The sequence below is a fragment of the Aphis gossypii genome, chromosome 3 (genome assembly GCF_020184175.1).
Source record: "Aphis gossypii isolate Hap1 chromosome 3, ASM2018417v2, whole genome shotgun sequence".
Classification (NCBI taxonomy): domain Eukaryota; kingdom Metazoa; phylum Arthropoda; class Insecta; order Hemiptera; family Aphididae; genus Aphis; species Aphis gossypii.
This window is the reverse complement of record NC_065532.1, coordinates 30610407-30626496: the sequence shown is the minus strand read 5'-3', so window position 1 is coordinate 30626496 and position 16090 is coordinate 30610407. Positions and strand designations below refer to the sequence as shown.

Genomic DNA, 16090 nt, shown 5'->3' with positions numbered 1-16090 from the left:
TTGATTTAAGTATCTTTGATCCGACACAAAATTCAAACTTGTATTTTTTCAGCTACCTATTTAAACATTTATTTTAAAGATAATTGTCCTTAAAAAAAGCTAGTTATACAAAATTATAAAATTAATTTAATATTAGATTTATATTTAGGCGTACGCACGGGTGGTTGCAGCTGGGTACGGACTGCAAACAGTGCAAACACTCACAATTTTTATTTTTTCTAACTGAAGATAGTTAGTAACCTAGTAGGTAGTTAAAATTTACAAAATAAGAAACATTACAAAATACGTCTAGCATTGTAATAATAATAATAATATGTATTGACGTATTGTATAAAACATATGACATTTTTGTTACTATCAAATAAATAATTTATAATATGTATTGAAGACTTATATATAACTTTCAGCAACACCTACGCCTACCACTAAGTCCTGTTCACGCCTATGGATCTATATAATGTTTATTATACTTGAAGTGTTTTATAAATAATACGTTATGATGAATTAATATTAATTAGTAAAATTTTCAACTCGCCGTAGACTTTTTATCTTCCAAACACATTATCATGGACCTATATATTATGATATTATAGAAAATTATTCTTTATTATTATATTATTCATTAATTGTTAAATGTTAAATTTCTTTATTTGTAATATATTTTTTTTTTTAATTTCACTTTTTACTCTGCTTGTTTAAAACATTTTTGGACTTATAAGCCCATATGGCCATATAAATAAAGTTTAATTAACTCAAAATCAAAAATTGCTGGTTTGAATTTTGATTTTATTCATATTAATAAAATTGTGTACATATATTAATTCAATTTACTTTTAACAATGATTGATATAATGATATTTAGAATCAGTTATTACAGCTAAAAAGTTTCGTCTTTTTTTTTTAATTGTATATTTTATATTTTTTGGCGTGTATAATGTTAGGTAGGTAATAGTATAGGTACCTATTTGTGCATATATTATTTTACAATTTTTTATTGCATATAAATGCTAGCCTTATTTACAAATTATGGTGATTTAATTAAAATAACTAATTTACGTATCAAATGTATTAGTTAGATACCTATTAGATAAATACTAGATACCTACCATTCAAGCGTTTTTATAAAAAAATAATCTATTTTACTTATTTTTTAATAACTTTTTAAGCGGCCTCCGTGGCGCAATGGCTAGCGCGTTCGGCTGTTAACCGAAAGGTTGGTGGTTCGAGCCCACCCGGGGGCGATATATTTTTGCAAGCGTTCATACGGTCGTAGTCGTGTAAAATAAAATTTATAAAATTTATTAAAAAAGAATCATCATAAATGATCACACGACACACAAAAAGAGTACACTATATTCGGTTTTTTTTTTATAAATATATTCTAATATTAAATAATATAGATAGATATCATTGATTATAACTTATTATAAGTTATAAGACAAAAGTATAATATTTATAACAATTATTAATCATGCTAAACATTACAAAAACAATAATCATATTATTTCATAAAATTAATAGTCAATAGAAAAAATTTAGAATTTAAGAATTTAACATCATATATGTTTGCATAAAATGTTCGTTTGGTTTTTGTTTACGCACTTGTCTTGAACAATTGTTTTTTTTTTGTCGTGAACTATAGGTAGGTACTAGGTAGTAGGTACAAATTATGTAATTTCATATACGATTTTTTGGAAATAATACAATTATACCAACTGTACAAGATTGAATAATACTTAATTTCAAAAAATTTATTATTATTTTTACTTAATATTTATAATTATTTTATTTAAAAAATCATTAAATTGTGTTTGATATGTTGGTATACCGAATTTATAAATTGTGAGACATAACACTTATTAGGTATATTATATGTAATATAATATGAATATATAACCAAAACCAATAATTATTATTCAGTTTTCAATTATTTGAAACAAATTTGAATAATTAAAAAGAAAATTTTGGTATTGGTCACATTACACCCGATATCAGTCGGAAAATGTTCGATTTTCAAAAACAAACTAAAAAAAAAAAAAAAATACTCACACATCATTGTAAAATCAATACATTCATCATTTATTTATTTCGTTCAGAATTTAAAATTGAGTTGTGATATGTAAAATTACTTACAGCCTGCAATTCGGAACACCGGCTTATCTCTGATTATAATTTAAATATCGTTGTTTATCAATAATAAATGTATCATAATATACCTAATTTCATATAACTTATAATATAGTTATATTTTATTATTATTATTATTATAATTACTTTTTCCTAAATCAAAACCTTATAAATTACAATTAATGCAATACTTTATCAATGAACTTATATTATTTATCACAACTTTTTTTTTATTACTTAATTTATTTTAGTAATTATCCAGTCTTTTCAACTTCACTGTGTTTAATTGAGCAACACTACCTAACTAAAAAACTATATTAAAGTGATAAAATTTTTTTCACATCTATTGGGCATTAAACAATATTATATATTTATATTTATAGGCTATAGAAAATGCATAATATATTCATCAGAACATTGTTATACTATTGTCTATTCAAGTATTTTAAAAATTCATGGAAATTATGTAATATATTGTACATATACTAATTTATATGCTTGACCAGGAACATGAATAATATGATAGAATAAGCTTTTAAAGCATTACAAAAATATACATAGTAAAATAGAATAAACATATTTTTAATAAAACAATTTTACAAATAAATAATACCAGACATATAGCTGGTCAATAACCACTTAAAAGTTAAAACAATGTTTAAATAATATTTTAATTGTGTAGATACTACTTAACATTAAAATTCATTGTACAGTATATTTAAATTTCATTAAATTTTAATTTATATACAACAAAGAAAACAACTAATTATAAATCCAATAATATCATATCTATTTTTAAAACTCAATAAAGGAAAATAACAAATAATTCATGGATTATACAATATACAAACTTAACTTATATTATTCCCTTCGAATAAATATTTATAAAAGAATAAAAAAACATTTAATAGGTGTTTATTAAGTATTGATATTTTATTTCAATTATTTTTAATAATACTCCATTATCGAACTTGCTGACTAAGCCGCTGTAAAAATTCATAATAAGATAATGAAGATTCAAATTTATCTTCGACAAGCCGACTGTAAAAACGTAGTTTATGTGGTCCATTGTCCCTAAAATATATATAAAAAAAAACTTTAATGATGATTGAAAAAATATTTGTATAATTGATTATTAATTTCCGTTAATTCAATTATTTACACATAGAAACAATGATAATTAATATCATTATCATTACTATTCATTATATTACTTTGACAAAAAAAAAAAATGTATAACTAATAATTAAATATCTTGACCAGGGAAACATATAACAGGGATATATCCATGAATCAACTAAGGAGAATGAAAATATTTCAAATCTTATTCTAAAGAAAAATATAAATACAATAGATTCTTAGTATTTTAAACGTTGTTATCTCTTTCATCTTGATCTATATAAAAAATTGTTTAAAACTACCATTACACTCAATAGCGTTTTACTCTCAATAACTTAATATAAAATTCATAGGTGTCCCCAAGGGGGGTAGCAAGACGGAGCACTTGCCCCCTCCCCCTGAAATAATGTTATTTTCATAACAATTGGTAAAATTCCCAATGAGAAATAAGCTTCTAAAAATAAATCTACCTATGTATTCAGATAAAAAAAAATGTTGCCCCCCCCCCCTAGAAAAATGTCTGGGGACCCCCATGATAAAATAAGTCGTTTTTGTTAACATGAGTACACAAAAATCATCGTTATTAATTAAAGTAAGAACATAGACAGATAATGAAATTTTATCAGAAACTATCGAAATCTTACCAAGAGTGAAGACAAAACAAAATAAGGAGGAAATTACAGTTCAACATGCTTTAAAAACATTAAGAAACTTTGTTGATACTACAAGTATGAAAAATGGCGCTTTTTCTGAGTTATTATCCAATTTGGAAGACATTGTGGAAGGTACAATTATTAAAAACCAAATTTAAAATGACAGACTTTTAATAAAAATAAATTGAATTTATTGAATGTTTTATTATTTTTATATAAAATTTGATATAAGCTCAATATTTAGATTTTTTTATCTGTTACTCTTGAGAATTGTGATAACTATATAAATGTTCCAGTTTTAATAAAATATAAATAGGAAAAACATATAAATAAACTTGTTTTGTTTAGTTAATATTGTTTGATATCAATGCTTATCAAAGCATTTAGTTCCATTATACAACAGTGAACAACATAACCCTTATTATGAAAATGTGCTATTTGAACTATTAATTCTAAATAAATTATTAGTGCATGTTAATATATTATTATGTTCTGTAACCAAAATAAAACTAATTCCTAATGCTTTGTGTTTAAGTGGAATAGAACATCAAATACAATATTATATAATGTCTTAACATTTTTAACTTAATATGTTTTTAATTCTAGTTAGTTATTAAAAAATATTTACAAAGTGACTACTTACTTTATTATTTCTATTGGTAATGGGTATGGCTTAAAATGTTGAAGATATGAAATAAAACTACGTAACAAATATGATGGTCTGGAGTCCACTTCAGCAAGTGTTGTCTGTGAAATAATAAATAAAATATAAATATTGTACAAAATTGGACATAAATATATTTTATTTATCAATTTTACTTATTTAATATTTACTATTTAGTTTTCATATTCTATATATAATTCAAATATGTCATATAATGCAATTTAATAATTATAATTTTATGTCAATGTATATTATTAAGGAAATGAGTATTAAGAGATTAATACTTATCACCCCACAACAAAGAAAAAAAATGTTATTTACTTATTTCTAAAAATTGTTTTCAAAATGTTTTGTTAAAGTATTTTGTAATACTTACAACTAGTTCTGGCATTGAATTGACATTGACATAACCAAATAACTGTTGTATAAGTTTATCTGAACATCTATGTCCGATAAATATTGTTAATGTTTCACTGTCATCCATTAAATAGACACCATTGGATTCAACACGTTCTGCAGACAATTGTATAACTGGTGGAAGAGGAATTTCAGTCAACTTTTCATAATCTATTTTTGGCTAAAAAAAAAAAATAAACAAAAGAAATAATATTACTTGAAATTCATAAACATTAATAATATAATTTATTATTAGTACTTAAGTAAAAACTTAATAAAAATATATTAATACTTAAATGTTTACCTGTTCTTCTAAAGCATAGATAGGATATAAATCTGGATATATATATTGAATCAGATTGTTTAATGGTAAACTTTTCATTTGGCACATACTAAACATACGTTCATCAAGTCGAGTAGGTTGATTAGTTCTAAATGCCGCCTATAAATTAAAAAAAACATGAAATATTGTATATAACTAATATATATTTTCAATAGTAAATAATAAATATACATGTAACAGTTAAACCTCATTAATTCCAAAATATTTAATGTGAATCAGTGTTAATAAGTTACTTATAATGTATAAGGAATTTAAATTGAAAAATAGTCAAATTAAAAATTTTAGTAAGTAATTAAAACTAGATTGTTCTAATATATAATAAATGGATTATTTTTTAAACCATCAAATGAATACACTTACATGTTTTAATGTAGCAAGAATATACAATGGAAATACTTTTAATGACAATGGTGATAACATTGTTCCAGGGCCACTGAAAGATGAGCAACCGAGTTTGTATGCAGAGAGAGAATCTGAGATAGCATTGAAAAAGGCTTCACGTGCATCAGATAATGATTTTTCTGTACTTCGGTCAACAGCTTAACAAAACATAGCTTATTAGTAAAATAACTTTTAAATTTACGATTGTTATTATTTCTTTCTTGATATTCCTTACCCATTTTAGCTATCAAACATGTTATTGCTTGTTGATCAGCATTATGAAAAACATCATCTAAATTTTCAGTAACTGGTATGCACAGTGTATGAACTCGAATACGACGTTCCGCTGTACCATAAAAACTTTTATAAAATAAAAAAGTTTAATTAATGTAGTTATAATAAAGTTTACCATTGCTAGAAGTATAAAGTAATGCTGCCTGGAAACAAACAACAGAAACACCATCCAAACTGTCTTCAATAGATAACTGCATACCATATGCATTGTCTGGATTAACATTGGGCAACATAAGCAAATCAGAGGAGCGAACAAAGAAATTTCCATGAAAAGAGTGTATTGCCACACCTCGTGTACAACGTAGTCTCAAAAGAGCTTCAAAACCAATTTTACGAGATAAATATCGATCAAAACAATTTATAAAGCGTGTTACTATAGTTGGAGATTTAACATTAAATTGGGGGAAATTATGTATGCATCCAGATGAGTATTTTGATATTCCAGCTAAAAGTAACAACATTCAAATTAGAATTAATTATTAATTTAATATTCTATTTACTTACAAATAGTGGCAATATCTAAATATTGCGAGGATACGAAAAACATATCAACAGCAATCTGTTCACCACTACATTCAAGAGCTAATTTTTTATAAAAGTCGGTAGATGGAGCCGTATGCTGAACACGGTCACCAGTATGGGGGTTTCCATCATCTCTTGGTTCTAATTTACCAGGCCCACAATTTGGTAAACTAGCTTGGAACACTGTAACACGACCTCCGCGTGGAGCTAATATTTTAAAAGCGGCCTGAAGTGCAGCTCCTAAGGCACAACCAGTGTTGTAAGACTCTCTATAAGTATTTGGTAAATTAGTCAACAAATCTTTTATAGCCATCTTATTTTCCTCCAAATTCACCATAAGACCATCAGGCAATGGTAAAAATATATCTAAAAATTAGTAATATAAATAGTTAAAAAAATCTGAATCCTAGGAAAAGATATATTTTATTTCTTACCAGATATATCACTAACGATAAGTTGTTTTGGCTGTCCACCATCACTATTTGCTATTTGATAAAAATGAACAGACGAATCATATGTTATAAAACCTATGTTAGTTCGTGAATCACCAGGTATATCATCTGCCATAATTTTATTTAAAATTCGATCACAAACTATTTCTAAGTATCCAGTCAAAGTTGCAGTTCGTGATACATCTAAAAGGAATAGATATAAAGCTGGTTGTGGAGGTCTAACCTAAAAGTAATAGGTAGAATAGTAAATCAATACATTTTAATATCTTGTACCTATTATTAAGAACACTACTTACCATATAATCTTGTGAAGCTATGTATTCAATAGTGGCATTTTGTATTTCTGGCCTTCTTGATGGATCACCAAGTGTTTTAGTATATGGATCAATTTGAAACTCCCCAGGTACTATAAATAATAAATTTATTCATTTATATTTTAACGGTTATTACCCTTTTGCATTTAACTTACAATATACATTTTAATTTAAAATAGAACTACATATTATATAATATAATATAATATAGAACAATAACTAAAAGTACTTAAAGGAAAAACAAAAAGTGCTTTCACATTAGCATTTTATAAGATATAATTTATTAATTGTACTCAAGTCTATTATATTAAGGTGGATTTCTACGGCGGGTGGCAAGCTAAACTTCTGTTGTACTGAGCCTACATAAATGCTCGGCAAAGCAAGAGTCAGTGGGAATGGAGTTAAAATGCTAAATGCTTGACTTGTTTTCTTTGGTGCAGACATAACAGATCAACAATTTTTGGATAGCCAGGGGCCCAGTTGAGCTATACCGTGCCTAGGCAAGTAAGAGAGTTTTTACGGCGCGTGTAGTGTTCTGAGCCAGTGGACTTGGTTCGTTGCTCATAGAGCCATGCACCGTAGGAATCTACCTCTAAATTTTAACATTTTACTTACATTCATTAACTCTGTAACATAAGTTACATTTCCAATGAGCATTATCAATAAATTGAACAAATGGATTTATATAAGAACGACAATTTCGACATCTTGTAATAGTTTCACATTGTATCACAGTTAAACGCTAAAAATAAATCAATTGAAATAACAGACAATTAATTTTAGATAAACAAAAAAAAAAGGCTTACTGAAAGATCTTTATAAGGATGAATTAAAATCCCCAATGGCAATCGACTCTTATCTAGCAAATTCTTCGAAACTGGAAACTTATTTAATGTACATCGGAATATACTAAATCAAACAGATACAATGATAATTAAATTATATTAAATTTAAATTTAAATTTAGAATCATACTCTGGAGAACAGTTATCACAATTAGCATATCCTTGAGGAAGTTTTATCTCTGGTGGTTGAACTCCATCGCCTGGCAGCACATCCCTTGATTTTAACAAGTCCAGATTATCATATCCCTTTTAAATAAATACAACTATTGTAGTTACATTAATTAAATTTAACTATACCATAATTTACAATCAATGTATGCATCAGTTGATAAAAGCACCAAGACATCAACTACATAAATGCCTTTAAGTTCATAATAAAATATTTTATTATAAGACATTTATGTATTACACTATAGTAAAAATTGTATAGCATATTTATTTTAATCAAATTATCTGATGAATCGGATAAAGAAACTTACCCATGTCTTAGAAAAACCTTGTTGTAAAACTGAAGGATTTTGATCTGGTCTATACGGGTCTTGTTGTCTCTGAAGAACATTTGGTTGCTGATAATTAGTTTGACTAGAAAAACCCATGTTATTTTGTGGTGGATATCCTTTGGTTGCTAACTGTACATTATGATTTGAAGATTGAGGCTGCTGAATATTTCCAATTCCTTCAACTTGATTGTAGTAATTATTAGAAGTCAATGGATTTGGTGGCAGCATATGAGTACCAAGCATTTGACTTTGTTGATTAACACTGGGAGGCATAGTAGACATATTAGAAGATGAGTTATTGGTTATTGGTTGTGAAGACATAAGATTAGTATTTTGGCTTGAAAAATTAGCTGGCGGCCACTGGTTTTGAACTGGTTGAATTGAATTTGATTGATTACTAAACTGATTATTTGAAGACTGTTGAAGATTTTGTTTTGATAATACTTGTTGACCAGGTTGTTTAGTAAATGGCTGTGAAGGATATTGATTCTTGACTGTTTGAGAAGTTGGGAAATTGCTTGGTTTGGATTGATGACTAAACGGCTGTGATGGATACTGATTAGTTGCTTGTTGAATTGGTGGAACACTCGATGATAAAGATTGATTAATAAGTGGTTGAGACTGATATTGACTGGTTGTTAACTTATTTGATGAAGCACTATCTAATTTAGGTTGATTAGTAAATATTTGAGAAGAAAACTGATTTGTAGTAGATGGAACTGGTGGAATAAAATTTGATGTTTGTTGATTATTGAGTGCTTGTAAATTATGCTGGATTGCTGTTGTTTGAAGAGGAGCGACAACATTTGATTTAGGTTGATTACTGAACAGCTGTGTTGGTAATTGGTTAATAGCTGATGAAACAGCAGTAGGTGTATGTTGGTTATTAAACGGCTGGAATGAATTCTGACCAGTTGTTGATTGAATAAAACCAACATTTGATTTAGGTTGATTACTTAAGCTTTGAGAAGGTAACTGACTTGCTGCTGAAGGAACAGGTGGAACCATATTAGACATTGTCTTGTTATTGAATGGTTGTGATGTATACTGATTAGACAATGTTTGAAAAGAAGAGACATCTGATTTAATTTGACCATTAAATATTTGTGGTTGAAATTGATTGGTAGCTGATGAAGGCCATGCTGAACTAAGTGTGGATTGATTTACAGGCGTCTTTGCTACAGTTTGATTATGTGACATAATCATTGATTTTGGTTGATTATCTAAATTTTGTGGAGGAAATTGGTTAATTCCCATTGATGGAACAGTGACTGGTTTTGACTGGTTATTAAACACTTGTGTTGGATACAAATTTGATGCAGACTGAAGAGGTTGAGCAGTATTTGATGTTGATTGATTACTAAATAATGCTGGTGGCAATTGATTAGTGACTGTTGAAGCAGTTGATGTTGAATATGAACTTGATATAAATTGAGAGGGCGGTACAGTATTTGATATTGGTTGATTACTAAACATTGCTGGTGTTAAATTAGTGGCCGTTGAAACAATTGATGTTGGGTATGAACTCGATATAAATTGTGGAGGAGGTACAGCACTCGATATTGGTTGATTACTAAACATTGCTGGTGTCAAATTAGTGGCTGTTGAAGCAGTTGGTGTTGGATATGAACTTGATGCAAATTGAGAGGGTACAGTATTCGATATTGGTTGATTACTAAACATTGCTGGTGTCAAATTAGTGGCTGTTGAAGCAGTTGGTGTTGGATATGAACTTGATGCAAATTGAGAGGGTACAGTATTCGATATTGGTTGATTATTAAGCATTTGTGGTGGAAATTGATTTGACACTGATGGAATTGTTGTTGGGGTTTGTTGATTATCAAATTGTCGTGTTGTATACAAATTTGATGTAGACTGAAGAGGCTGTACAGTATCTGGTTTTGGTTGATTATCAAACATTTTTGGTGGTAATTGATTAGATGCCGAAGAAACAGTATTTAATGTTGGTTGATTATTAAATGATTGTGTTGTATACAAATTTGATGCAGACTGAAGAGGCTGTGTAGTATTTGGTTTTGATTGATTATCAAACATATTTGGTGGTAACTGATTAGATGGTGAAGAAACAGTATTTAATATTGGTTGATTATTAAATGGTTGTGTCGTATATGCATTTGACACTGACTGAAGAGGTTGTATAGTATTTAACTTTGGTTGGTTGTTAAATATTTGTGATGGTAACTGATTAGATGATGATAAAATTTCATTTGATGTTACTTTATTACTAAAATGTTGTGGAGGAAATTGGTTTCCTTCTAGTTGACCAACTATCTTATTATTTGGTACTATTTGATTACTGTTTGATTGTGGAGAAATCTCTTGGTTTGTTGGTATATCTGAATTTAAAGATTGCATTTTTAAGTTTGTTTGTTCACTTTGTAACATTTGAGATTTATTTACAACTTCTAATTTAATTGCTGAACTATTATTGTCTTGAAACGTATTAGAAAAGTTTTTAAATGCAATAGAATGTTCTTCTTTATCAAGAGATATGTCTTTAGAAAAATAAGATGTAGGTATTGATTGTTCATGAGTATGTATTTTATTATCAGACATATTTTGTTGCTTATCAATGGTCATATTGGAAAACTGATCATTAGGGGTTACAATTTCAGCATTTTCTAATGACTCAAAATTTAAATCATTTGATTGAGTCATAAGAGATTCTGAAGAATGTAAGGTTTCCTTTGACGACACATCAGAATTTAATTTTGAGCTTTCAGCTATTTCGAATTCATCTTTTGTCAACAATGAATGCTGATTTGAAGACAAGGCATTTTGTGCATTAGAAAATGCTGTATAATTATTTGATTTGTCTGAAGTAGGATTAATTGAAACAATTGGTTGATCTTGTCTTTGCATATTTTGTAATTGATTACTAGATTGTAAATTACACGACTGTTGATTATATAAAAATGTATTATTTACATTTGATGAATCGAAATAATTACTAACACTGTGACCTGTAGTTGATATAGATTGATTTACAGTCACATTTTGGTTATTAATTGATTGGGATCCAACATTTTTTGAAAATTGGTCATATGAAGTTTTTATATCATCATTTGTAGATTGTTGAGATGTAAATTGATTTTTTGACTCTAATTGAGAAGTCATATTTTTAGGATTAAATAAATCATGAGACTGAGTAACATTTTTAATAGATGATGGAGACATTGATTTTACTTCATCGTGTTGACTTTCATCGAGCTTCATATTTATGGGTTTAGTTCGATCAACTGTTGTTTCATGTTGATTTTCAAGTAAGCTACTAATTGGAGATTGTGAAAGTTTAGTATCAATCTCTGATTGTACAACTTTTGTTGAATCTTGATTTAATAAATCAATTGAACTATTTTTAGCAATATTAGATAAATTTAATAAACTATTAGTCTGATCATCAGAATTTTTATATTGTGTATTTTGGTTATCATGAACTTTTGCTTCAGATGCAGAAAATGAACTTAAAGGAGCTGCAATGGTAGCTGAAGACACAGGACTAAATGACTGAGTAGATATTAATGATGAATCGTGAGCTATAAACTCTTTGCTAGCTGTAGGTTGACTATTATTTAACAATTCAGATACAGGTGGTTTTGATGAATTATAAATTGATTGCTGGTTAATTGATTCAATACCCTGTTCACTGTGTTGATTATACATACTAGTAGCAGAAGAATTCATAGTCTGGTATTTTAATGTATCAGCACTTGAAGTTTTTATATTATCATTTTCAGGAACTATTTTATCTGGCGTTTTACTATTAATATTGTACTGTAATAAAGAATCAACTGGGGGAACATTTGATTTTTGAATATCTGGTTGAATGTGTTTAATTTGTTGATTAAAATTTTCTGCATTAAAATCATCATTAAAATTTTGATTAGTTGATGATTCTTGATAATTAAATAGTTCAGTATTGCTATAAGGGAATATTGGTTTTCTTTGTGATTGCTGTAAAATTGAACTATTTGATGAACTAGACTGAGTCAAAGTGTTTGCTTGATTAAAATACAACCCTTTATTAAACTGAGAAGAATTTTGAGCATTTGAAGATTTATCAACATTATAAGACAAATAGTTGGTCATACTACCATAAACAGAAGATGAACCTTGTTTATTTTCATAGTTAAATTTTGTCTGTTCAAAATCTTTTTTAGTAGCATAAGAATCAAATGTTTGAGCTATTGGTATGTTTGAATTTTGTTCATTAAAACGAGATTCAATATTTTCTTGATTTTCTAAGCCTGGTTCTCTTTCATTTGGATTGATGTTGTCAAATAAAGGAATGTCTTCAATAATGTCATCATCTTGATTATAAGCACTATGTAAAATAGAATGTTGGTGATCATCAACACTATCATCCTTCTTAAGATTGAAATCAGCAAATTGGCTAGGTACAGGAAACTCTTGATTTGGGGTTGAAATTGTTTTTGATTCCTTTGTTACATGACATTCAGTACTTTTACTCAACATATGCCTAGGAAATATATTATTTGCATGTATACTTTCTGAATCCTGATCTGTACTTTCAGAGTATAATGAAGAAGTATGTTGTGGTGAACTTTCAGTAGATGTTTCTTCTAAATCATACTCAATAATTTTGGGTTCAGGATAAGGTTTATTTGAAGAAAAATAATTTGTATTCATATTTTCTGCTATGGATCCTTTACTAGTATTGTATTTATCTACTGGATAAAGTTCTGGAACTCTTTTAGATTGTTGTGGTAACAAAGCAGTAAGATGAGGTTGTAACTGAAAGTCTGGATTTATTGTATAGTTTTCAGCGTTATTAGATTGAGTAAGGCTTAAAACATTCTGAAACAAAAATTTTAATAGATTAAATAAAACAGAACCTAGGAATAAAATATTACAGGAATTTCAAAATGTTATAAGTTTATTCAGATAGTATATTCAGTATAATTACCTAAAATAAATAGTTAAAGATAGTTCTTTTCTAATGATTATGAAATTTAACAATTTTATGATCATATAAATTACATCTAATTATTATAAATTAACTAATATTTTTAGTTTAAATATAAATACTTAGTGTTTATTTAATATAAATAAAACATTAAATATATAGAACTAGCCAGGATCATGAAATCCAGAGGCTATATACATTATTTTGTTCCACTATTCATAGAGATTATCTAGTATGTAAAACCACTTCAGAGTAGATACTTATTTAAAACTAAATTGATAATAAAAACACTTTGTAAAGCTTATAATATAAAACACAAGATAATTTTATTACCAAATGGTTAAAATTAATTGAAATGTATTTAATAAAAAAAAAAATACATATTTGACACGACATTACTCATTTAGGTATTTATTTAATAGGTTTTAATTAGTTTAATTGTAAATAGAAGATAAATATACTCACTGGAATTGAAGACTGAGAATTTTCATAAATTCCTTTAGCATTAGTCCTAGGTGGCCCAGATGAGCGTGGTGGTTGATTACCAGAATCCATTTGGTATAAATGATTATTCATTAATGGAACCGTATTAGGATTTGAATGCATTTTCTCATGAAATGTTGATTGATCTGAAGAAGAAGTGGATGGTATGCTTCCTAGAATTACAATAGCTTATTTAATATAGGTTATTAAATAACAAAAAAAAAACTCACAGATCAAATAAATGTTTCTTAGATAATTTATGGTTAACTATGTAGGTACTAGTTATTCAAGTAAAAAATTATATTAGGTATTTATAATACAATGTTGATAGGTTATTAAAATATAATACATAGGTATTACTTTTATTCAATACTTGTAAACATTAATATTAATATTTTTTAAAAAAAATTATATTTACTTAGGTAGGTACATCTACTACTAGATAATTTACTTAAATTTTAATTAAAAGTAATCAAATGCACAAAGAAATACTCTGGGGGTATTTAAATAATTATACAAGTATTAATGGGAGTATAATACAGATATAAAGTCATGTACCTTAATACCATTTTAGTTAAAAAAAAACATAGGTTAATGCGAAACACATTCTATGTTCAATGGAGATCACTAATTAAAATGATGCCAATAAAATATATAAAAATATCTAAGTATTATACATTTGTAATTCAACAAGTTTAGAATCTACCAAATTAACTATTTAAAAATTATGTTTTTTGTGCTGTTATTATTTGCTTAAATAAATTCAAAAGGAAAATTAGAAAGTATATAAAAACAATTTAAAATAAACACTAGGTATGTTCAAAATAATTTAAGGAAATCTGTTCATAGTTTCGATATGTGATAAGAATAAATTGAAAGCAATTTATATTTTGTTTCCAAAACTAAGAGATGCATATTTAACTATCATAACAAACCACAAGAAGAAAGAGCACATTTAGGTAGGTATTTAGTAAATTATTAAATTATTACATTATACTAGGTATAATTTGTAATACAAGTAAATTTAAATATGTATAGAACAACAAATTGGGTATATATATACTAGGTAGGTATAAAATTATTTATTGACTAGAATTACCAGAGTAATTATTGGTCGACTGAATCCCATCAGCAGACGGTCGGTTGAACGCCGACTGTCCATTAACAAGGGAGTTGGCTGTGCGAAAAAAAAGATACGTTTTTAATCAAACAAGCTCAACGCCAAACAACAGATATCATCATGGTTTTACTATTAAAAGTGTAGCGTCACTAGGAAAGTTCACTTACGGTTTTGCTGGAAATAGTTGAATCTGTGTTCCATGGTGAAGCCAAGATTCTAGTCGGAAACTTGAAAAACGTTCAGCACATACGAACTTGACACGGTTCGTCAATACGGGTATGTAGCCCAAGGTTTACTGGTCGCCAGGAAGGAGAAGAGAATAGCAAAAAAAATCTAATCACGTAAGCAAAACACCGTATCCGACCACCAACCACTCGAAATAACAATATCACAACATTCCTGTACACGAAATTCACACGCACCGCGCGCTACCTAAATCGTATTATCTCCGTTCCGTCACGCTGATAATGGTGAAGGGACGTGGAAATCTCTTGTTTCCCGGGAGGACGGAAGACTGTACGAAAACACGTCGGCGGGTGTCAACGTCTACACTGGTCGTGCACTCGTACGTGTACGCGGAGCACGAACGACGGTACGTTAGATCGGAACTCCGCGCGAACAGCAAGTGGCTACACACGGACGACGACGACTTCAGCTCTGCGACCGTTGTTTAATATCGTAAAGTAAATTAACAATGTACAACAATGATGACGATATTTTTTTGCGGCGACTACATTTGACAGTGAATACCAACTATTGCAATGTTCGTAAATCGCCTTCTCCGTCGGTGGCAATTATTACAAATTATCGTGTTGCGATTGTCGATTAGGATTTTGGATTCCGTTTTGCGCTATCTATTTACACACATTTGTGTGCGTGACGTGCGTGTGCGTAGACCATAGATTAATAATTTTTTATCATCGTTATAAC

At 28.0% G+C, this 16090-nt stretch overlaps 1 protein-coding gene and 1 non-coding gene across 3 annotated transcripts; one reads left to right on the top strand and one right to left on the bottom strand.

The window, feature by feature from the left end:
* The first annotated feature begins 1168 nt into the window (after nucleotides 1-1168).
* Nucleotides 1169-1241, top strand: Trnan-guu (transfer RNA asparagine (anticodon GUU)). The gene has a single exon. It is a non-coding gene; the product is annotated as a tRNA-Asn (tRNA).
* Nucleotides 1242-2693: 1452 nt separating this feature from the next.
* Nucleotides 2694-16051, bottom strand: LOC126550658 (mucin-12). Of its 2 annotated transcripts, XM_050202603.1 has the most exons (17): nucleotides 15328-16051; nucleotides 15140-15217; nucleotides 14023-14213; nucleotides 8589-13448; nucleotides 8240-8355; nucleotides 8072-8174; nucleotides 7881-8007; nucleotides 7248-7357; nucleotides 6934-7174; nucleotides 6482-6865; nucleotides 6093-6422; nucleotides 5919-6029; nucleotides 5663-5841; nucleotides 5264-5401; nucleotides 4940-5140; nucleotides 4543-4646; nucleotides 2694-3201 (listed from the first exon to the last, which is right to left on the bottom strand). In XM_050202603.1, the coding sequence occupies exons 1-17, from the start codon at nucleotides 15359-15361 to the stop codon at nucleotides 3090-3092; spliced, it is 7419 nt and encodes a 2472-aa protein (XP_050058560.1). In that variant the 5' UTR covers nucleotides 15362-16051; the 3' UTR covers nucleotides 2694-3089. The 2 variants fall into 2 exon arrangements, with proteins under 2 accessions (XP_050058560.1, XP_050058561.1); XM_050202604.1 differs by lacking the exon at nucleotides 15140-15217.
* Nucleotides 16052-16090: the final 39 nt, after the last annotated feature.

What these genes read in the sequence shown, in the direction of transcription:
- LOC126550658 (XM_050202603.1), bottom strand. Translation starts at nt 15,361, where the DNA reads ATGGAACACAGATTCAACTATTTCCAGCAAAACC. An exon ending in ATCCTTATAAAGATCTTTCA is followed by an intron (nt 8,008 to 8,071) that starts GTAAGCCTTTTT and finishes ATTTATTTTTAG; the next exon opens with CGTTTAACTGTGATACAATG. An exon ending in ATGTTACAGAGTTAATGAAT is followed by an intron (nt 7,358 to 7,880) that starts GTAAGTAAAATG and finishes TATTATTTATAG; the next exon opens with TACCTGGGGAGTTTCAAATT.